The 22,332-nt window shown below is 41.8% G+C and overlaps 3 protein-coding genes across 8 annotated transcripts; 2 read left to right on the top strand and 1 right to left on the bottom strand.

Annotated features, from left to right (window-relative positions):
- The first annotated feature begins 461 nt into the window (after positions 1-461).
- yod1 (YOD1 deubiquitinase) lies at positions 462-4,694 on the top strand. 2 transcript variants are annotated; one of them, XM_086085959.1, is made up of 3 exons: positions 462-543; positions 1,686-1,898; positions 2,032-4,694. In XM_086085959.1, the coding sequence occupies exons 2-3, from the start codon at positions 1,691-1,693 to the stop codon at positions 2,721-2,723; spliced, it is 900 nt and encodes a 299-aa protein (XP_085942085.1). In that variant the 5' UTR covers positions 462-543; positions 1,686-1,690; the 3' UTR covers positions 2,724-4,694. The 2 variants fall into 2 exon arrangements, with proteins under 2 accessions (XP_085942085.1, XP_085942086.1); XM_086085960.1 differs by lacking the exon at positions 462-543 and adding an exon at positions 555-697.
- Positions 4,695-5,781: 1,087 nt separating this feature from the next.
- Positions 5,782-12,013, top strand: LOC147167546 (uncharacterized). The gene is made up of 4 exons (XM_086087336.1): positions 5,782-5,856; positions 8,689-8,818; positions 8,891-9,068; positions 9,961-12,013. The coding sequence occupies exons 2-4, from the start codon at positions 8,714-8,716 to the stop codon at positions 11,001-11,003; spliced, it is 1,326 nt and encodes a 441-aa protein (XP_085943462.1). The 5' UTR covers positions 5,782-5,856; positions 8,689-8,713; the 3' UTR covers positions 11,004-12,013.
- A 765-nt stretch (positions 12,014-12,778) lies between these two features.
- Positions 12,779-22,281, bottom strand: kif17 (kinesin family member 17). Of its 5 annotated transcripts, none has more exons than XM_086087545.1 (15): positions 22,000-22,281; positions 21,111-21,350; positions 20,516-20,662; positions 20,228-20,329; positions 19,816-20,005; positions 18,433-18,888; positions 18,214-18,284; positions 17,947-18,112; positions 16,879-16,946; positions 16,678-16,799; positions 15,578-15,806; positions 14,294-14,552; positions 14,106-14,164; positions 13,897-14,020; positions 12,779-13,051 (listed from the first exon to the last, which is right to left on the bottom strand). In XM_086087545.1, the coding sequence occupies exons 1-15, from the start codon at positions 22,279-22,281 to the stop codon at positions 12,900-12,902; spliced, it is 2,667 nt and encodes an 888-aa protein (XP_085943671.1). In that variant the 3' UTR covers positions 12,779-12,899. The 5 variants fall into 5 exon arrangements, with proteins under 5 accessions (XP_085943671.1, XP_085943672.1, XP_085943673.1 ...); XM_086087546.1 differs by having other exon boundaries at positions 13,897-14,017; XM_086087547.1 differs by having other exon boundaries at positions 14,294-14,516.
- Between the last annotated feature and the right edge of the window lie 51 nt (positions 22,282-22,332).

Here is a 22,332-nt window from a genome sequence, read left to right as displayed (position 1 = left end):
CATAAACTAATTTAATTTCTGATTTTCCTCTAAATGAGTATTTAACTTTGAAGTACAATATGCGTGTAGTCTTTTGGAACGGCTTGTTTTCAAACATTTAGGTACAATTTTATTTACAATATATTGTAAGTGAATATAAGTACGTTTTTCAGTTTCCTATTTTTATCGCAGTGCTAATGTTCAAACTATATACATACATAAATGCGACAGTGGCTTAAAATAGCATTTAACTTTTTAGGGGGGGAAAGAAAACGGTTTTGTTACTGTGTTTTAATGTTGGTTATAGTCACACTTGGAGAGCTATAATAAACTATAGTTTTTAATGTACATCTACTTCAACTTTGACTACATGACGAAATGGGTGATGTTTTATTTAAAATAGATATACGTGTTACCAAGTCACGGTAAGAATGCCTGTTTGTGAGCTATTAGAGACCTTACGGTAGTGGCCACGTCATGACGTCACAGGTACGTGATTGACGTCTCGCCCCGCCCCGCGGTTGTGTGTGCATTGTTCGAGACGCTGGAAACGGGCGACTACAGGTAACACACATTAAAAAAAAAAAAGGGATGAAGAAACGGCCAATTAAGTTGTCGCGGCTGTCATTAAACGTGCTCGCTCGTGCCGAGCACAAGAACGGAACGAAGATGGCCGCTCGGAGAGAAAATGTCCAGTGAACGCTAAGTTAATGGACAGGTTAGCATGCTAGTCCAGGATAGCTTCGCTCGACACACATTACCCACCCACCACACTTGGTTCATAACAATAAACCTAATCAGGATTATTCGATTACGTTTATTTGACGCCGAAGCGCAGTATACGCGACCCCCCCAACAAAAAAAATGCAAGTTGACTCGCTAACATGCTAAAGCTACAGTACAGCCTCCGAACAAAAGCGCAGCAAAACAAAGCAATGTTGTTGTCAGGTCGGGTTTTGTGTTTGTGTGTGTTCGGGGGTCACACCATAACACAATAGTGTCACAACTAACTTTCTAAACCCTCAATTGCAACCTGCTTGTATAATTTCTACAGTTTGTGTTCTGCGAAATCTTTTTTTTTTTCGTTTGCCAGTGAGGTAGAGGCGTTGTTTTTTTGTGTTGCCAAATTTTCGACAGGAAAAGTTGTTTTGAGAACAGAAAACAAAAAACTTGGATGAAAAAAGGACGCAAAACAAATCAATCGAATTACTCAAATAATTACTTTTTTTTTAAAGGCTGAAGCAAAATCTCTGCCTTCAGGCTTGCATGGATACACATAAAATTGTGTTTTGCGGGAAAAAAGTTGTCTTGTTGAGAAAAAGTCTCATATTTTTGAGAGAAACAATAACATTGTGTAAACAAAAAAAATCTGCATAGTAAAGTATAGAGATACTTTCATGGGGAAAAAAATATTTTAAAAGGGGAAAGAAAAGTACTCTATTTAAAAGCTGTATATTTTCAAGGTGGGGGAGAGAAAACCCATAAGTCTACGTTATTTATTTTTCAAAAGGAAGTGTACATTTCCAAGAAAAAAACATATACTAGAAATAGTTATGGAAAGAAATGTAATTTTAAGCAAAAATTAATATTTTTGATTAATTTTTTTACGCCAGGTGGGTGTGGCATCTTGGAAGAGCGTCCTAAACTTCCTGTCCAAACTGTCATCATTGCCGTTGTCATTTTCCCGCATTTTTCCTTCCTGTCAGGCAGGATGTTGCGTCTTCGCTGTAAGACCAAAAACGGGACTCACGTGATGCAAGGGTTGACTCACCAATCGTGCGTGCAAGAGTTAAAAAGCAAAGTGGAGGAGCTGACTGGCATCCCCTGCGAGGTGCAGAAAATCATGGTGGGCTATCCGCCTTCCAGCCTGGACCTGCGCAACGGGGACGCTCGCCTTAAGGACTACCCCATCAAGTCTGGTAGGAGGCAAGCGTCACACCAAGTGACCACCAGCTTATCAATTTGATTTGGGAATCAAATTAAAAATAAAATCAAAAGTTTGACATTTCTAAAGGAAAAAAGGCAGTAACATGTTGTGGTTGCCCCGCACAGGCGACACGCTCATCGTGGAGGAGGAGAAAAACAAGGCCAAGTTGAGCGGCCACCCCGTCGTGACCAAAACGCCTCGCTTGAACGCCTTGCCGGTGCTGGCGCGCCGCGTGGTGCCGGCCGACAACTCGTGCCTGTTCACCAGCGTCAACTACGTGGTCGAGGGCGGCGTGTACGACCCGGCGTGCGCCCCCGAGATGCGCGCTCTCATCGGCCAGATCGTGTCCAGCGACCCGACGGCGTACTCGGAGGCCGTTCTGGGCAAGAGCAACGAGGACTACTGCGCCTGGATCCGGCGCGACGACACGTGGGGGGGCGCCATCGAGGTGTCCATCCTGTCCAAGTTCTACCAGTGCGAGATTTGCGTGGTGGATACGCAGACGGTGCGCGTGGACCGCTTCGGCGAGGACGGCGGCTACCGCAAGCGCGTGCTGCTCATCTACGACGGCATCCATTACGACCCGCTGCAGAGGGAGGCGCCCGGCTCGCCCCCGCAGACCGTCTTCTCTACCGGCGACGACGTCATCCTGGCGCAGGCCCTGGAGCTGGCCGACGAGGCCCGCCGCAAGCGGCAGTTCACGGACGTCAACCGCTTTGCGCTGCGCTGCATGGTGTGCCAGACGGGCCTGGTGGGACAGAAGGAGGCGCGAGAGCACGCCAGGGAGACGGGCCACACCAATTTTGGCGAAGTCTGAAGCGGTGACCCGCTTTGGTTTTTTGTGCTGCCCATTCCACGTCTGTGGCCGTCTACCTCGGTGTTTCCCGACCTTTATTGAGCCAAGGCACATAAATCTCATGGCACGCCAGCGAGCAAAATGGCCAAAATATGGATTAGGGCTGAACGATTTAGAAAAATCCTCTAATTGCCATCCCCGTGTTTTTTGTGCTTATTCCGAAACACTGAAGATGCCGCAAGATGGCACCAAAGCCCTGTCTCGTAGAAAAGTAGTGCTTTGGCACCATCTTGTGGCCTTTTTTTTTTTCACTCGACATGGCTCACAAAGAAGCAAATAAATCATTTCCGAAGCAATTGCGTAAAATTGCCACGGCACGTTGGTTGGGAATCGCTGGTCTACCTCACGTCGTCCGCCGACATTCGCAACACTCTTGAGGTGTTTCAACTTTTAACTGCCCACTAACGCCATTTTGCTACAATCAACCCGCTGTTCCTTCTCTGCCGACGGTCTGCCTTCAACATGCTATGCTGTCTGCAACGTGTTCACATTGCTTTCGCCGGGCGGAAATCTCGCATCAATTTTCAGGAAACCGAAACAGCTGATCGGGTGAGCCGTTAATATTGCATCGTCAAAGAGGGCAAGCCATTTTCAACGCTTTTAGATTGGTCAAAAAGGAACACATGCCACGTGTTCCCACAGATTTTAAATGATTTTGCGGTCATTTAAAATGTAGAATTTCATTTAACATTAACATCATTTAACACGTTTGCATTTTTTTTTGTGAATTCAATGAAAAACATGCAACTCCACATTTTGTCTATCAGGAGAGCTGTTGAAGTTATGCACATGCCGATTTTGAAAAATGTGAAAAATAAAAAAATGGTCCATTTGCGTGCTTGCAGCACACCCGACGATGTCCAAAAATTGTGAGGCTCATTTGCAGTAAATAGTAAACCATTAAAAAAAATCACTTTTGATACCACACAACAGCATAATCACGCAGACATCCAATAATTGAGGACATTTGCTCACATTTTGTGTGTACCCTGCTTAACAATTTGATTTTTGATAATTGTGGAGATTTTTTTTTTTTTTTTTTGCATTCTCGGCGGGGAAAATAGTTCTCGAACTTTAGGCTAATAACCCCTTAAATAGTAGATTTGTTTCTCAGCTGTGTTCAAGCCTTGGCGGAGGTCTTGCGTTCTGTTACATATAAGCACGACTGAAATTGACGAGAATTGAGAGAAACGGCGGAACTGGTCAAGTGAGATAAGTCGTTTAGTGATACTAACTTTCAAGTTCTCGTTTGAAAATAATAGGAAAGAGTGTTGAATTCCAAATTCAAACCGCGGCCATTGTAAAACCCAAACATTTTCAACACGCCTCATTTTTATACAAAACTAAGTCAAACTTTTCGTCTTAAGGATTCCCGTCAAGGTCCTTCCCCCTATGTGGCACTTTGAGTTCAATTTGTTTATCTGGACTAATCTTACTGATCACAAAAAAAGCTAGAAAAAAATTCTTTAGATGTGCATTGAGCAAGATTGTTTCACTTTTGAGGCTTTTTTTTAACTGTTTTTTTTTTCTTTTTAAACTAATTGTTCAACTTTGAGTTCTCTCTGCTGATTATGTTTGACTTTTAGTTTTCCTGAGATTGTGAAACTTGAAGTGAGCTTTTTTTTTTTTTTTGCATTTTGATTTCATTTAAAAGAGATGGTAAATAATGGTGCTGTAAACAAAACAATTTTCTTTTTACAATATTCTTTATTTTTATTTTTATAATGTGATGCGAAAATGTTGCCAAAAAGTCATTTCAGGATTTTCTTGTTTTAACGTGAACTAACATTTTTGTTGCCATTTTTTTCCCCACCTGGACACTTACTAGTCATCACTACTCTTCATGAATGTTGCACACCAAACATTACATAACTGGATTTACTTGACTTTTTTTCTGCAGTGTTGTGTCACAATTAAAAGCTAAGGCAAGCAGTCTTGGGTGTCATTAAAAGTAGGGTTTTAAATTAGTGTTGGAGTTTCAAGGTGTAAGCTGTCGTACTCTTCAGCAACCAAAGAAATGTGTGGGGAAGAGGGGAGATTTTCAAAATATTGCAACGTCCTTGCATGTGGTTAAAGAGTGCCTTATTCCCACGAGTGATAACAATGCACATTCACACACTACGCAAGTGTTATTAGTCAGGTTTCCAGCCAATTGTTTCGAAAGCGAATTTACTGAAAATGCGCAAAACGGACATGCGACTTGCATGCGCTTTTCTATCTTGTAATTCTTGATAAACCGTTGCGTTTCTTTACTGTTTTCCATGTAAAATGGCCTTAATATTCGTTTTTTTATCCCAAAAAGCTTTCTGTTTTGTCGTCCCCCCAAACATACCTTACTTTATCGTCCGACGTTGCTTTGGGACTACAAACTACGTGTGACGGAATATCCGGTCAAAACGTGTGACGTATTGCCAGCGGTTTTTCGCAAAAACTTTCCATCGCCAACACTCGCATTTTCCTTTTTTCGATACTCTTCAAAATCCACCCCCTCTAAGCGTAATTATTATTTTATTTTTTTTTAGCGAATTTTGGGTCCTTTTTCGAATTTCTAGCGTTTCCATTTCCGTTTTATTTTCGCATTTCTTCAAAATTCGAATAAAAATGGGTGGATGGAAACCCAACTATTGACTGCTTCACTTGAGCCAACGTTAACTGCCAGGCAGCTCGCATGTGTCTTCTGTCCGTCCATCTGAACTATTCCTTTGCAAGACATCACAGTCACCCTCGAAACCAAGCACATAAAGAGCAATTCGTTTAGCTTGGTCCTATACAACTGTTTACAAAGTGCGCTACAAAAATGCTTTCCCATTTCTAGCTTTAAAAGTCCACATTTAAATTATTTACTGTCCTAGTTTTGGGGCCAACTCCCCTCTATAATTGTTGAGGACAGCTGTAGTAGTAGGGCTTATGTTCAACTTATTTCCATGACAACGCGTCTTTAAAACGCGCTCTGATTGGCTGACCGCTTGGTACGGCGCGCAATGATTGGCTGACAGCTTAGCCCTCGCGCAGGTAAGCACTGACAGCGAGCTCAGGAGGAGCACTTTCACCCGAAACGACAACAATGACAACATGGAACACAAACGACATAAAGGTATTATTTTTTTTACTTTTTGGATCCGTGAAACCTTCCCATGAAAGTTAGTTACAACGTTTGTCTTTTGTATTAGTCTCTTTATCGAGGACGTGTGTACAAGCCAATATTATCATTTGGTCTTCACCATCACTGTTAGTATTAAACAATGCCAATAAGTATTTGCAGTATTTACTCATATGCTAATATTGTGCTTTGGTATTGATTAAGTAGGGCATTGAATTCCTCGTTAGTTTAATCCGCCCTTTTAATCGTATTGTGGACGTACACACTCAGCGGCCACAGCATTAGGTGCAACCTATACAAAGTAAATGACGCCGGTTTAATTTAAAATTAAGTTCTCTTTGAGTCTTTGTACTTTAAAATTGACTCAATGTCCCTGAAAGTGGACTCAAAGATGATCATATTTTTCATAACATCTCCTGTAGCCATAGTAACCAAACATACATTTAAAAAAAAACATGACAAAACGGATTATTGTCTCTTAATAAAAAATAAATAAATAAAAAAGCACACCAATTATTAGCTTTGTAAAGGCTTTTCATTCCAGCTTGATGTCAATTTAAAAACTAAACTATCTTAAGCGGAATGCACACACACACACACCAATAAAATGTGAGCAATTGTCTGATAAAGACGATCATGACCGATTATTATGTTATGAAGAATTTTTCTCCGCAATCTGCTCAGGCAAATGATGTCGGCGCTGACAAGACAATTGTAGGCCATTCCTGTATCCACTATTGCTGGCGAAACGATGCAAAATTTCATTCCGACAAATGTCACCATTCATCTGGAAGGCCACACTTGTTATTTGCATAAGCCCTGTGACACTTTTTAAACGTTATCTGGCGTCCACATCCCGACAGCCGGAGGTCGCATATAGTTTGAACAATGAAGAGCACTCTTTTCCATCCCAGGAGCTGAAAAGCAGCCAAAACCAATGAGGACAAATGTTCTTTTGTGCTGCAAGTCTGCTCGCAACAGCAAATAGATTTAGTAGTAATATAATATACAGGTAGTGTGCGGCGCAGGTGGGGGCTGTGAATGAACGATTAGGAGAGGCGTGTGTGTTGTAATCCGAGTCACGTGCCAGTTTAGATGCTTTGTCACAAACGCCACGTTAAGATGCGCCGTCGTCCCACAGACAAACTCAAGTCGTTCCTCAACATGTTGCAGTTCACTTTTCACGGTTTCACTGCTTTGCAGACTGGGTTGGGGTCAGGTTAGGTTTGGACTTTGGGTAATGGTAAAAGTTGGGTTAGGAGATTAAGTGTGGGTTGAAATAATAAGTATATATTTAAGTAGTTTTTAGTAAGTTTTTTTTTTTTGGTAGTTTTACTATAGTAAAAACTCCTTAACTCATTCACTGCCATTGACGGCTATAGACGTCAAAATTTAATTTGAACTATTTCTATTTGTTAACAAGAGTATGAAAACCTTGAAAAAAATATTGTACATTTTGAACAGATATCAAATTTGTGATTAATGGGGTGTGGCTGGGTTGGGGGTGGGTGGCGGGGGTGGATGGGGGGCGGGGGGTTGTGGGGGGGCGGGGTTTGGGGGCCGGTGGGGTGCCTGGTGGGCCTGCAGTGCCCCGTCCTGCTGCGTTGGGCCGGGGGCGCGGGCCGTGTTGGGGCGGGGGGCGCTCCTGCTCCTGGGTTTGCTCTCCGGCCGGTGGCCCTGGTGGGGCCCGGGGGTCGTCCTTTGGCGCTGCCGCGGCCTGGGGGGCCCTGAGGTGTTGCGCTTGCTCTGTTCCGGCGGGGGTCGACGGCTCCCCTCTTTGGTGGAGATTTTCATGCATGCCAGATCCACCACACCAGCATCTACCGAAACTCAGACACAATCTGTTTCCTCCTCAGGTTATTGAATCGGTGGAGGCTGGTGTCTCGGATCTCACGCGGCTTCGTCTGTCCTTCCTTCCTTTTCTCGGTCTCTCCGTTGGTCTCTTGAGGCCTCCCTGATTTTATGTTTTTTGGATTTGTTGGGGTCTGGATGTTTCTTGGGCTGGGGAGGAGTTCTGGTGGGGGGTGTCTGGTCGGTGCTGGATTTCACCTTCCTTGGTTTTCTTCGGTCCCCTCGGGTCTCCTGGTGTTCGATTTAGGTGAACGGTATGAGATTTTTTTTCTAATAGGTTTTCTACACACACGCACGCACGCACGCACGCACGCACGCACATACACATACTCACCCACACACACAAAAAAAAAAAAAATGTATGTATGTATGTATGTATATATGTATGTATATATGTGTATATATATATATATATATATTAAAAAAAAAAAAAAAAAAAAAGAGCAATGATGATGACATTTCCGAATGAACAATACTGAGCTCTTAAAAAGAAAAAAAAAAAAGAAATTGTTCAAATGAATTTTTGACGTCTATAGCCGTCAATGGCAATTAACTGTAAGACCTAAGTCTTTAACAACTCTAAGATTGGGTTAAAAGTAGGTTTGATTTTAGAAGGAAAAAAATGCTATCAAGTGTACTGGGGGAAAATCTAAATACAAAACCACTAATGTCCTCAAACATCTAAACTCAAAGTACTATAGAAAGCAGGAACCAAAAAAAAACTCACCACTATGGACCGACAAAGACAGAAAGAAACCAGGAAACTTAAATACAAGCAACTGGCGAAACAACGAGAAACACTTGGACGAGACAACATTTCCGTTAGTCTGTTAGCGAAACAAGTCTGTCAGGAACGGACGGAGCCTCCGCTGCTATTAGCCCTTGACATTTATCAGTACCCAAGAAATCCGCTTCAAAGATGTTAGTGACCTCTAATTAAAAACACATCTAAACAAAAAATTCCCCATCATACAGAGTGAAACAGCCATTCTTGGATAAAATGCCAAAAAGTGACACCTGGCCCGGTGGGACTGGACTCGAGATGTTGGCTGAAATGGACAGCGCCGGCAGCTGTGACAGCGTTGTCAGCGGACAATCTGCTTCCGTAAGTCTCGTCATCTCAAAGGTCTGCAAACTGAAAACCAGACTGGGGATATTCTAATCGTTTCCGTTACAGAGTGATGATAATCTGGAGCATTTGTCCGCTGAGGAGAAAGCCTGCCTCATGTTTTTGGAGGAGACCATCGAGTCTTTGGACGCCGAGGACGACCAAGTGGACCTCTTGCCCGATCCTGGCAGCCTGGCCTCCAGACTGGCGGACCTGTCAGCCTCCATGAGCAAAACCAAACTCAATGGTGAGCTCATCTTCTTGGCGACAGTTGCAGAAGTTTTCAAAGAAATTCGCAATTTAACTCATTCACTGCCATTGACGGCTATTGACGTAAAAAAATGATTTGAACTATTTCTATTAGTTTCGCTTTTTTTTGCACTTTTGTTAACAAGAGTATAAAAACCTAGATTTATTTTTTATTGTACATTTAGAACAGATATAACGTGTGATTAATCGTGAGTTAACTAATGAAGTCATAAGATTAAAATTTTTGATCGTCTGACGCCCCTAATTTTTTAAATAATCTTTTCTTTGTTTTAAAATCGCATCAGGCGATTACATTTTTTAAAAAATTTAATTAATCACATGACTTCAATAGTTAACTCATGATTAATCATACATTTTATATCTGTTCTAAATGTACAATTGTTTTTCTAGGCTTTCATACTCTTGTTAACAAAAGTGGAAAAAATGTTAAACTAATAGAAATAGTTCAAATGAATTTTTGACGTCAATAGCCGTCAATGGCAGTGAATGAGTTAAAAATCAACTGACTTAAAACAATAATCATCACATTCTAGTTTATAGTTGTGGAAGGTGGATAAAGAACCTGTACTGATGTAAAACTTTGACCACAGTCCACAGCCAGTTCTTATCTTGAGGCAATTAAATTTTTTAATTGTAATTAATTGCATAACTTCAATAGTTAACTTACAAATTTTATATCTGTTCTTAATATACAATGATTTTTTTTCTAGGTTTTCATACACAAAAGTGGAAAAAATGTTTAACAAATAGAAATAAAGAAATATAGAAAAATAAATTTGACGTCTATAGCCGTCAATGGCAGTGAACGAGTTAATATCTTTTTTGTCATCTTGGCTTTTTTTGCGAACAAATCTATTTTTGTCCTCTAGGTCTTCAGAAGCACAACTCTATGGAAGCCATCAGGGAAAAGGTGGAGAACAAACCCATACAGAACTACCTTGTACCGACACCGTTTGTTTTGGCGAGCGGCTCCAATAGTTCGGAACCAAAGGTGAAATCTGGTATTCCGCTTCACGTGAAGAAGTCGCTTTCATTTGGCAACAATGGCAGCCGGAAGCCCGCTGGAGTTCACGTACCATTCGAGGTCAACGTCGCGGCAACCAAACCCAAAGACAACTTGGTGAAAACAGGCGAAAGGGGACCCTTATCCTACGATGCACTCGTTTACCTGCGGAGGAGCGCCTCCACAAAGAAAACGCCGCTATGTCCCACAGTCGATCACACCATAGACTCGGTCAAACGCCCTCAAGTCACCGCGGAAGGTCCAAACAATGGAAACGTTGGAAGGTCTGAAAGAGCCGGGGCAGGCCCGCCACCTGTTGCGCAAAAACCCCAAAGAATTCCTTCCGATATCTCAGCCAAGACAGAAAAGGAAGCGACTCCTGCTTCAAACTCATCGTCCGGTCCCAAGAAGGCAACAGACCCCAAAGTGGTGAGACGGGAAGCTTTGCAGAAGCTCGGCCTCCTCAAAGACCAACAGTCAGAACCTGCTGGACCGGAGCTCCCCGAGTCTTACCCCTCCGTGGGAAACGGATTTTCAAAAAGTCCCGCGAGCATCACTCCGTTGAGAAGCCCCTCTTTTTGCTACGCCCCGGGCCCGCCTGGGCCCAGGGGCAAGGGTCTACACGGCAGCGCGAGTTTCCATCACCACTCCGGGTGCGAGCAACAGGCCGCGTCGCTAGCCAACAAATCGAAAGGGGCCGGTCCAGAACGACCCGAGACCCTCGTCAAGCGCAAAAACGAGATGAACCATCCTGAGCCGCGGCTCAAAACCGTCCCGGAGGAACAGCCGGTCGCCCCCAAGGGGTCGAGCTCTGTGGCGTACACGGTGATGATGGTGCGAGGAATGGGCGCCGACAGAAAAGAGGCGCTCAGGAAGTTGGGGCTGCTCAGGGACGAGTCGCACGAGTAAGCGGAGCTCTGGACTTCACCAGTCAAAGCGTGTTAGAGATTAAGAGGCCACTTGAAGAATTTAAAGGAGCGGCTCTTTGCTTTCTTGGTCTTTTTGTGCGTTTTTTCCAACAATGTCCTGTTGTGTTGCAGCTCATTTATGACCTTTGTTTCCTAGTAGAGCACCAAAGCAAATGTTTACGGGGTTTTGACATTCCTTGACAAATTCAGGGTCCACGCCTGTGCCTCGGATTGGACCCCTGAAGTAAAGGTGACATATTGAGATTTTACGACTCTTGTTGTCGTGTCCATCGTTCTTGACTTCATCTTAACTCATTCACTGCCATTGACGGCTATAGACGTCAAAAATTCATTTGAACTATTTCTATTAGTTTAACATTTTTGCCCACTTTTGTTAACAAGAGTATGAAAACCTAGACATTTTTTAAATAATATTTTCTTTTTTTTAAGAAACGAAAAGATTATTAAAAATTAGGGGTGTCGGGCGATTAAAATGTTCAATTGTAATTAATCACATGACTTCAATAGTTAACTCACGATTAATCATACATTTTATATCTGTTCTAAATGCACAATAAAACATTCCTAGGTTTTCATACTCTTGTTAACAAAAGTGGAAAAAAATCCAACGAGAAATAGTTCAAATTAATTTTTGACGTCTATAGCCGTCAATGGCAGTGAATGAGTTAAGACTGAAAAGCAGTCAAGTCGATTTCTTCTGTGTCTTTTTCTGGGCAAGAAAAATCTAATGTTTGACTGCAGATATTTGGAGTCACCGATTGTTTGACTTTCTACGTGGTCCTACTACTCGTCTTACTTTGCTGCTTTTCCGTGATCAGATTAGCTTGAGCATGGCACGCGTGTTCGTAGACGTTCCTTTCTCTCTGACCGCTGCATCCCCTTTTGCGTGTTTGACTGTTAATTCCTTCCTTAAGCGGTTGTTATGTAATGCCGGTGGAGCCGCAATGGCCGATTGTTGCCTTCTGCGGTCGGCGTTATCGCTGGCTGAGGTGCAGGGTTCGGTCGATGGGGGTGGAAAGTGTGTGTGTGGGGGGGGGGGGGCATTATCAGTGGCTTATATTTCTACGGTGTCAAATTCTGAAACTGACACGTCTCTCTCACTGTCAACTCATATTCTATGTGACACTGATGCAAAAAGGAGAGCTCCAAAACACATTTTAACTCGTTCACTGCCATTGACGGCTGTAAACGTCAAACATTCATTTGAACTATATTAGTTTCACATTTTTTGTATGAAAACATTTTTTTTTTTTACTGCGCATTTATAAGATATAAAAATTGTGATTAATCGATTAATTACAATTTAAAAAATTTACGCCCCTAATTATTTCTAATCTTTTCTTCTTTTTTTTTTAATTAGGGGCATCAGGTGATTAAAATGTTTAATTGTAATTAATCACATGACTTCACTAGTTAACTCAAGATTAATCCCAAATTTTATATCTGTTCTAAATGTACAATACATTTTTCTAGGTTTTCATACTCTTGTTAACAAAAGTGGGGGAAAAAATGTGAAACTAATAGTTCAAATTCATTTTTGACGTCTATAGCCGTCAATGGCAGTGAATGAGTTCATGTTTAAAAAAAAAATTTTTTTTTAATTGTTCACTGCAACCCAAGAGCCAGCAGACGGCATTACCATTTGGTAGCTCTCAGAGCCGCTTGCCAATGTTATTAAATACTGTACATTTAATTCAAGTATCAACATGTATATTATTTAAAAACATCTTTTAGTTTTTATTAGTGGAATAAATGAAAAAAAATGAAGCAGGATTTAAATGTTTGGTGTACAAATTCTTAAAAGTACTTTATAAAGTCAAACTATTGTGCCGCTGTGGAAATAACAGTGCTCATTGTGTCCTATCGCTTGCGTCCATTATTGAGATTTGGTTTTTTTCCGCTTGGCCTTACCACCGGACGCCGGGACGGTCAAGGATTCTAGGCGGAAGGGGCGTGGCGTGGCGGAGTCCAGGCTCGCGTTGACGCTGAGGTGGGGTGGCCCGTTCAAGAGGGAGGGGCCGTGGACGGCTGTGGGAGAAGGCGGAGTTATTGACTTCAGGTTCTTTGAATGAAATACATCATTCACATTTTCATCTATTTTTATGCAGCCCTATTTCAATAGGAAAGTAGTAGTACAATCATTGGCTTCAAGGAAGTTGAAATGATCTTGACTGAGCGTTTAATGTATGTGAGGATCTTACGGTGGATATAAAAAGTCTGCACACCCCTGTTCAGATGCAATGTTTGGGGGGGGGGGGGGTAACCACGATAAATACTTTCACCACTTTTCCTGTGACCTATAACCCGTACTGCGAAATTAAGAGGGGAACTGAAAATAATGAATACTGTTGTTGCATAAGTGTGCACACCCCCATACCTAAGATTTACCTGTGTTTTGAATTAACCAATCACATTAAAAAATTGTGTTAAAATGGGAGTCAGCACACACCTGCCGCCATTTAAAGGGACTCTGATTTATCACAAATTTCAGATGTTCTAGTAGGCTTTTGCCAACTTTTTCTTTCTAGAAGAAGCCTGACGCTTATGTGCTAATATTGCCTGGTATTTGGAACTGTTTTCTAAATGATGACAACAAATAATGAAGTCCAATCTTGGTTTCATCGGACTGTAACAAAATCTCCAAAACACGTGTTTGGTCACATTAATGGAAAAAGGTTTGAAAAGATTTGTTTAAAGGCACTGTTAAATTTATCCTGATATAAAAGGAGTTTGAAACAATATTCAAGTGTTTTTATTTTCTGTAAATTAATATCAGCTGTTATAAACATTTTTGGTGGACTGCTACTTAGTCAATTGGTGGCTGTTGGCGGCAGGACTCTATCATATCCCATCCAAAGTCAAAAAAATCTTACCACGTCCCGAAGCGGTTTCGCCCGCAAGCAGCTGGCTGGCCCTCTTGCATCTGAAGTAAGTGTTGGCGATGTTTTCACTGTCGCTGCGGTCCAGCAGCTCCTTGTAGCGATCCTCCTCAACCTGCTGGGGAACAAACACAAGTTAGTGACCGGGGGGGTGGGGGGGGGGGGCTGTCTTCAGGTCGCAGGAAGCCCCACCAAAAACTCACCACAAACGCTTCGGTGTCGCCAGCCGGGCCTTTGGTCAAGGAGAGCTTTGAAGGCACAGCTGAGAAACACAATAGGGATTCAATACCGCCTTAAATATTACGGAAAATATAGTGTAGGAAATGTAATCTAATGAGGAAAAAGCGCTACACAAAACGACCAGCTGTAGCATCCTCGTCATGCGTCCCACCTGAGGGTAGCGTGGTTCTCTGGACGGTCACGTCGGGAATCCTCCAGGCGGCGCTCTCCTCGTCCCACGCGGCCTCTCGCTTCAGGCGCTCCAGGCTGCTGTAGTTGCAGTCGCGGCGAACCAGCGGCGCCATGCGCTCCAGCAGGTCGTGAAGCAGCTGGCCCTCGCGCTCCAGCCGGCGAATGGTCGCCAGGTAGTCGTTCCTCTCCTCCTCAAACTCCGCCTGCAGGTCACGGATCTCCAGTTTGGCCACTTTCAGCTGATGGAGGGGAAAGGGCCGTGTGGATTTGGCCAACACAAGCACAATAATGCTGCTTTTGCAACGATAATCATGCTCAGTTTTCGTTGACATTAATGTAGGTGACTTTTTTTTTAATAGCAACATCTTTCTTTTTCACAGTCTGGGTTTTGATCAAATAAAACAAAAATCTCGATTTGAGTTTCTATTAGGATACGCATCTTTAATTAGCATTATGTTTAACCAAAAGCCAAAACAAAATCACTTATTTGATCAAATTTGCATATACAGTATATTACAATAAATAGTATATATAATAGATAATAAAGTAATAATAATAATAGTAACCACTATATTATATGTAGAGGTCCAACAATCGATTATTCAGAACCTATTTTGATAATTAATCAATTAACCATTTTAAGGATCTTGTTTATCTTAAAATGATCCCAATTTTCTTAACAGTAAATATTCTCCAATCTAAATAGTCCTGCCTCCACGAAAGCAGCTGGCTATTTGTGTGTTTGATCAAAATGAGATATTTGCAAATATCTGATTTCACTTTGGGAACATGTTTCCCTCTGGACGAACCAGTTTATTATTATTATTATTATTATTAATATATGGGCATTAAAAAAAAATCATACAATTGTTTTGATCAATAAAAAAATAATTTACAGATTAATCGATTATTTAAATAATTGATAGTAACTTACAACCCAAAATATCATAAAAAAAATTACCATACACAAATGTATTTATTTTTTGTGCCAGAATTCTATATCATACAATATTTGGCTTTGTATTTTACATTTAAATTCATTTTATTTTTTATCTCAGAGTACAATATATATTTAATATTTATGTATTTTTTAAGGATGTGTATTTTATATAATTATTATTCTTTATTTTCAGGCACTTTTGATATTCAGTGTTTCCTCATTGACAGCGTTTGTTTCTTTTTTTTTAGCGCTCTTGTCTTGGACCTCATCAGATATTAGATTCGTACCGAATGTTTTTTGGCAAGTGCGCGTGCACTGACCGACCTTTCCTTGGACCTTGAGCAGCATCTGGCCTTTGGCATGGACCTCCTCCTGAATGGAGTCGTAGACGCTGTACAGCACGTTGTCGCTCTCCTCGCTGTTGTCCGACAACGCTTTGATGAGCTGGGCTTTCCTCTGATCGGCCATTTTCCTCCTTTGCTGCTTCCTCTGCTGGAATTCTTTGTTGCGGGCCTGCTCGCCGCCGACCACCTCTTGCTCCAGCCTCTGCAGCCTGCACAAGAGACAAAACCTCCATTTTAACAGACCCAATTATATACCAAACAATATGAATGAGGAGAGCAAAGTCCATCCAGCACAACCACTTTCAGTCACTGCCCAGCTGTGGCTATTAACTGCCAATGACGGCTATAGACGTCAAAAATTCATTTCAACCATTTCTATTAGTTTAACATTAAAAACATTAAAAAATAATTGTACATTTAGACCGGATATAACATTTGTGATTAATCGGGAGTTAACTAGTGAAGTCATGGGATTAATTATGATTAAAAAATGTAATCGCCTGACGCCCCTAATGTTTTATATTTTCTTTTTTTAAAAAGAAAAGTTTATTAAAAATTTAAAATATATATACTTTTTTTTTTTAAAGAAGAAAAGATGATTAAAAATGAGGGGCGTAGGTGATTAATTTTATTTTTCATAATTTCGTAAAAATGTGGAAAAACATGTTTAACTGATAGAAATAGTTCAAATGCATTTTTGACGCCTATAAACGTCAATGGCAGTGAATGAGTTAATAATTTTTTCTTTAGTTTTTTTTAAATCGCGTCAGGCGATTACATTTTTTAATATTAATTAATCACTTGAGCTAACTCACGATTAATCACAAATATTATCTGTTATAAATGTACAATACAAAAAATTATAGGTTTTCATACTCTTGTTAACAAAAGTAGGGGGAAAAAATAAACTAATAGAAATGGTTCAAATGAATTTTTGACCTTTATAGCCGTCAATGGCAGTGAATGAGTTAATTTGATGATGATCCAAATTTGGTTCTTTAGGGTAAGAGATCTGCAATCTACCCGTGCTGGCATTAGTGCTGCAGGTAAGAAGACACAAGACACAAGCTGGCCGCCAACCTCTCCAGGGCTTCTTTCTGCTCTACATCCCCTGCTGTGCTGACACCAGGCGACTCATCTGGGACTCCATCTGGACTTGATTGGATCCCCGCAGCAGCACGTGGCGCAGTAGACTGGCTCAGCTGCACCGCAATGTACAGTAAGAATTCATGCAAAAGTTGGTCTTAGATATGTTTATTGGTTTTCATCTAGTGTGTGAACCTGATTTGTGCCCCTGGGGGAGGTGTTGGTGTTGTCCTCTGTTGTCACACTGCTGGAGCTCTCTTGTGCTAGGAGACAAAGCAAAAAAAAAATATAATAATACATAAAAAAAAAAAAAAAGTCTTTGCCCATTCATGGTTTGCTAGTCATTCACAAAAACAGCTATTCAGTTTTTGTTTTTTGTTTGGGGGGGAGGAGGGGGGGGGGGCAGTGGAACCTATCCTTACCTATAAAAGTGCAACAATGTTCTCTTTTAGAACATTCTAAGATCCCACAAAATGGAACCAAACCATTTGAATTGATTTATTTTTGATCAGTTTGTGAAAACTGCAATAATAAAAATAAAAAAAACAGTTTTATGTCATTTTTTATATTTATGTATAATGTATTTATTTATTTATGTATTTATTTATATAGTGTCTAGCTATGTTCAAGTGCAGTCCCACATCTAAATGTTTACATATGATCATTTCATGAAGCGTTGTAGTGATTTTAAGTTATCATTGTACCGTAATCTTATTTTATTTGCATTTATGCCGCATTTGTTTGGCAGAATTTTGTGAAGTTGTCAAAGTGATTAGCAAGTTCACAACTCTAACTGAAATGGATAAATAAACTGTTCCGTTCCGTTCCGTTCCGGTTTTCGTCCCGGCTGGATAAATAAACTGTTTCATATTAATTAATGGTTCATTATGCTTTTATTTTCGCATGTAAGACCAAAACATTTACGTATAATAAATCTGATATTGTTTTTTGTAATAAAGATTAATTTATTTCTTGTGTCTGTAAAAATAAAATAAAAAATACATGAAAAGAAAACCTTGAAAAAAATAATCGCATAATAAATCACAATCACAATATTAAGGAGGGGGGGGATAATTAGATTTTTTTTTATTGTTCAGCCCCCAGTTTGTGCTATATTTATAGTTTAGAAAAAATAATATAAGCATTTTTTTTTCAACTGGTGTCAATTACTCGTGCTTTTTTTGCTATTTGTAACAAGGCTCGCTTCAGCACTTTACAACATTCCTTGCTGTCACTGAAAACGTAACAGTTGTCAGGGTTCACCATTCTTTGGGGAGGAGCTCCCCCTGCTGGACTTGATCTTCTCCAGGCCAGACAATTTGCTGTCATAGGAGGCACGCAGGGCTGCGATATCCTCCTGCAGCTTGGCCTTGGACTCGCGCTCGGCGCTGAAGTCGGCCTGCAGCCTGGCCAGCCTCTCCTCGTAGCCCTGAAAGGCCGGAGTAGTAAATCAGCTCCAACGGGACGACAGCGGCGGCGACGGCGGCGTCAAGTGATATGCGAGCGTGGGAAGGTTCTGCTGAGAGCTACCTTTTTAATCTTCTCCTTGTCGTTGTCGGTGGAGCTGGGGGAAAATTCTGCTTGGTGCTCGGGCATCACAGCTGCAGGATTTAAGTGGGGGGCACAAAGAAAATGCTCGGCTTGACTTTTACTGTTTCAGATCTTAGTGAGGGTAAGCGGCGATGAATCGGATTGGATGAGTTTGAAGGAAAGTGTACTCTTATTAAGTATGAGAATTCGTCTACTCACGTAAAACGGGAGCAGCAGATGCCAGCTGGCCCGAGACGAGGGCCCGCAGCTTCTTGATCTCCTCCTGGTACTCCCGCAGCAGCGCATCCTTGGGGTCCTCGTTGATGCGCGGACGGTTCTGGATGCTCTTGGCGCGGTTGGCGTAGCGCAGCGTGCTCAGGCTCTCCTCGTAATTGCTGTCGGCCGGCGATAGGCAGGCCACCATCAGGGTGCGAGTGTTGCCGCCCAGCGAGTCCTGCAGCAGCCGGGTCAGTTTGGAGTCGCGGTAGGGGACGTGTTTGGAGCGGCCGTCCACCAGGGCCGAGATGACGTTGCCCAGGGCGGAGAGCGACAGGTTGATCTTGGTGGCCTCGCGCAGGCGCTCGCCCGTGGCGCCCGTTTTGGACTGGCGCTCGCTTCCCGCCAGATCCACCAGGTTGAGCTTCCCGGCTCGGAGGTGGTCCTGGCCTGCTGCGTCTGTGGAGGGACAAGCACGCTGAGTGTCGCTGTGCAGTTTTTGCACAGCTTGTCCTATTCAAGGTCACGGGGAAGCAATATAGATAAATATAGATATGCTGTTTGTTTGTTTGTTTGTTTGCTTTAGCACCTGCTCCCTTAACTGTCTGTGCACGAGCCTGCACTCTTAAAAACAGTTGGGTCAAAAATAACCCCATTTTGAGTTATTTAACCCAAAAAGTTGGGTCAAATGAAATCAATAACCCACAAAACCACCCAATCTGTTGGGTGGTGTGTGGGTTATTCATTTGAACCAACGTTTTGGGTTAATTGAAATGACCCAATTGAATTGGGTCGAAAATGAAATGACCTAACTTTTTTAGTTATTTCAATTTGTCGATGCCAATTTGTTGGGTTGTTTTGTTGGCTATTCGTTTGATGGGTTGTTTTGTGGGTTATTCATTTGACCCAACTTTTGGGGTTAATTAAATAGCCCAATTGAATTGGGTCAAAAATGAAATGGCCCAACTTTTTTGAGTTATTTAAATTTGTAATTGTCAATTTATTGTTGTTGTTTTTTGTTGGTTATTTGTGGGTTATTCATTTGGCCAAAATGTTTGAGTTAATTGACTAACCCAAGTGAAAAATGAACCGACCCAACTTTTTCAGTTATTTAACCCAAAAATATGGGTCAATTTGAATTAATAACCCACAAAGCAACCATTTTGGGGGGTTGTTTTGTGGGTTATTCATTTGACCCAACTTTTTGGGTTAAGTGAATAACCCAAAAAGCTTGATTAGTGCCTTTTTGATTCCAATTTGGGTTATTTTTTACCCAAGTGTTTTTAGTGTGTACAGAGGCGCTTATAAGGCTCTTTATATTTCATGATCTTTTCACCCAAAAAGCCAAAGGATGAGTTTGTACAAGTTACGTGCGTATGCCCGGACCTGTGCGGCACATCTCCAGGTGGATGCTGAAGATGGAGTGCGAGCGAGACGAGTTCTTGTTCATCAAGGTGTAGGCCACGGCGCGGTTGCGCCAGCCGCGCTCCATCACCGTCTCGCACTCGGCCACGCTGTGTACCGTGTGCATGGACAGGTCCCGGGTGTACACACCGTGCTCCGGGTGCTCTTTAAGCTGGCCGCAGAAAAAAAAGTAAACACTCTTGTCAACTTGTTCAAACAGCGTGACCTTCAAGGTTGTGTAACAACCTTGTTACCGTGGCAACGTGTGCAGTACACTTAAGCATTAGGCTCACACAATGTAAGATGGTAGGGGTACTTAATGTTTTGGCCGGCAAGTGTTTCTTATCATTGTATTCCACACACAGACTTTCTAATGTTAAAGGACACCACAAACCTCTAATCTCTGCTTGGTGTCGTTGCCCAAGAGGTCTCGTATTTCTTCGTTGTAAATCTCCAGGTAGGACGCCCTCACCAAGAATTTGGTATTTTCTGCACACTGACACACACACACGTGGAAATACACAAAGCAGACGGGCAACATGTTTATCAAATCAGACATAATAATAAGATGAAAACGATGTATTGGGATGTTTTTGTTTTGTCACCGACACTTGCGGGTAATTCCATTTGCCATATCCCATTTTCATGTTCTCGTAAGTGGTGTACGTGCTGACAAATCCACCTGAATGCTCTCGAAGATGTGCTCAAAGGCTCGTGGGATGACTCCCCTCTGGGCCGGGGGCTCCGACACACCCTGCATGGTGAAGGACTTGCCGCTTCCTGTTTGGCCATAAGCAAATATTGTGCCATTGTATCCCTCTGTGACCCCCTGTAAGATAATTGTGTATTTTATGTCAAAAGGCACATATTATATCTTAAACTCACTTTTTAATTGCTGCTATGAAAATTGTTTGGTCTTGGGGGTGCAACCAAGTAAATCATTTGTTTTCCATTTTTGAAAACGTGAAGGAAATTACATTATAAAAACCCTGCACCAAGCTTCCATGCCCATGATTTGATTAGCAAGGCAAGGTGAAGATCCAGGACACTTTCAAACAACTGTCAGCCAGATTATTTTATTTTTTTTAAAGGTAGAAATGCAGAAATATCCACACACCCCCATGAGCCATTGATATCACGTCAAAGTCAAAAGGTAAGCAGAGCTGCATTGAATTTTGTTGGATGTACATATTAGCATTAGCTGATAGTCACAGCTTCTGATAAGTAGTGGTATGTTGTTTACCTTCCGGTGTTGTTATTTCTAGCTAAAAGCTCACCTCTACCAATGGATAGGCGCTCTCGTTGTACATCTGCTCCGTGGTTTGATCTGTGAAGTAAGTCCCGTCGAAGGTGAACTGCTTGGGGGGCTCGTCAGCTAACGTGGGCATCTTGATGAAACACTGGCAGCGCTGCAGGTCCATGGCCAGCACCACCTTGGAACCCACAACTTTTTCCCTGTCATTCAGGGGCCTGCACCGGACCACCACCTTCACGGACTCGGACCCCATCTCAGCCACCTGGAAGGACGGAAAGTCACAATGTGCCCAAACTTTTTCATTTGACTAGTAGAAATGATATACTGTATCTTTGTTTATGTCAGCTACGTATAGTGAAAGGCAGAACAAGATGGATGCCAGAAAGGAAGTTGTCATTCATATAACAGAAGTAGTCATAAACACAGTATTCATACTTTTTGTAAAAAATATATATATATATATATATATATATATATATATATGGCGGTGTGTCTGTCGCGAGATTTGGCTAATGTAAAATATATGCATCGACTAATAAAAGGTTATGAAAACTGCAGTACTTCAAATGGTTATAAGTAATCACACGTCCTCTAATGGAGGTTAAGAAGACATGTAGCATCACATAAAAAGCCAAACAATAAGCAAAACACACGTCGTTTTACCGCTCCATATACACCAACGCGATTATAATTTTATAAGGTTGTAGTTTCTAATTGGGCTACAGCAAGGTCGAAATATTAAAATATGAATGTTATTGTCAGCAAGATTCAAACACAAAAGTTCAAATGGTTCAAATCAAAACGGAAGATTTTTTTTTAAACGCAGTTTATGGTGTACCTAATATAGTGGCCGGCGAGGGAGCATTTCTGCTGATATAAAGTAAGCACTCACCAGAACAACTGGCAACTACCTTGAAAACTTGATGCAAGCAGTTCCACTTCCAAAAACACGTCAGCTGAAGTTCAGAGTAAAATAACTCGCTCGGTAACAAAAGAAAGCCGAGCGAGTAAAGACATAATTTGTTTTCCGCTTCTCGTGTGTCGTCGTAGCTGCAGGTCTCATTTTGCCATTCCTGTTCCCACTCAGCAGCGGGTTGGACGTTGCCTAGCAACGCCCAGCCACCTGGCTCGCTCCGGTCGGCCATCTTGCTAAGGGCAGCCCGATCGGTCAGAATAATACAATAAATGTGCATGCCTGTGTAAAAGCATTAAAATAACATTTATACAGCAGTTGGGTGTCCTGA

Source organism: Leptonotus elevatus, chromosome 10 (assembly GCF_054856555.1).
Source record: "Leptonotus elevatus isolate MCC_2025b chromosome 10, RoL_Lele_1.0, whole genome shotgun sequence".
Taxonomy (NCBI): domain Eukaryota; kingdom Metazoa; phylum Chordata; class Actinopteri; order Syngnathiformes; family Syngnathidae; genus Leptonotus; species Leptonotus elevatus.
Note: the sequence above shows the minus strand (reverse complement) of the source record. Positions and strands in the feature narration are given on the sequence as shown.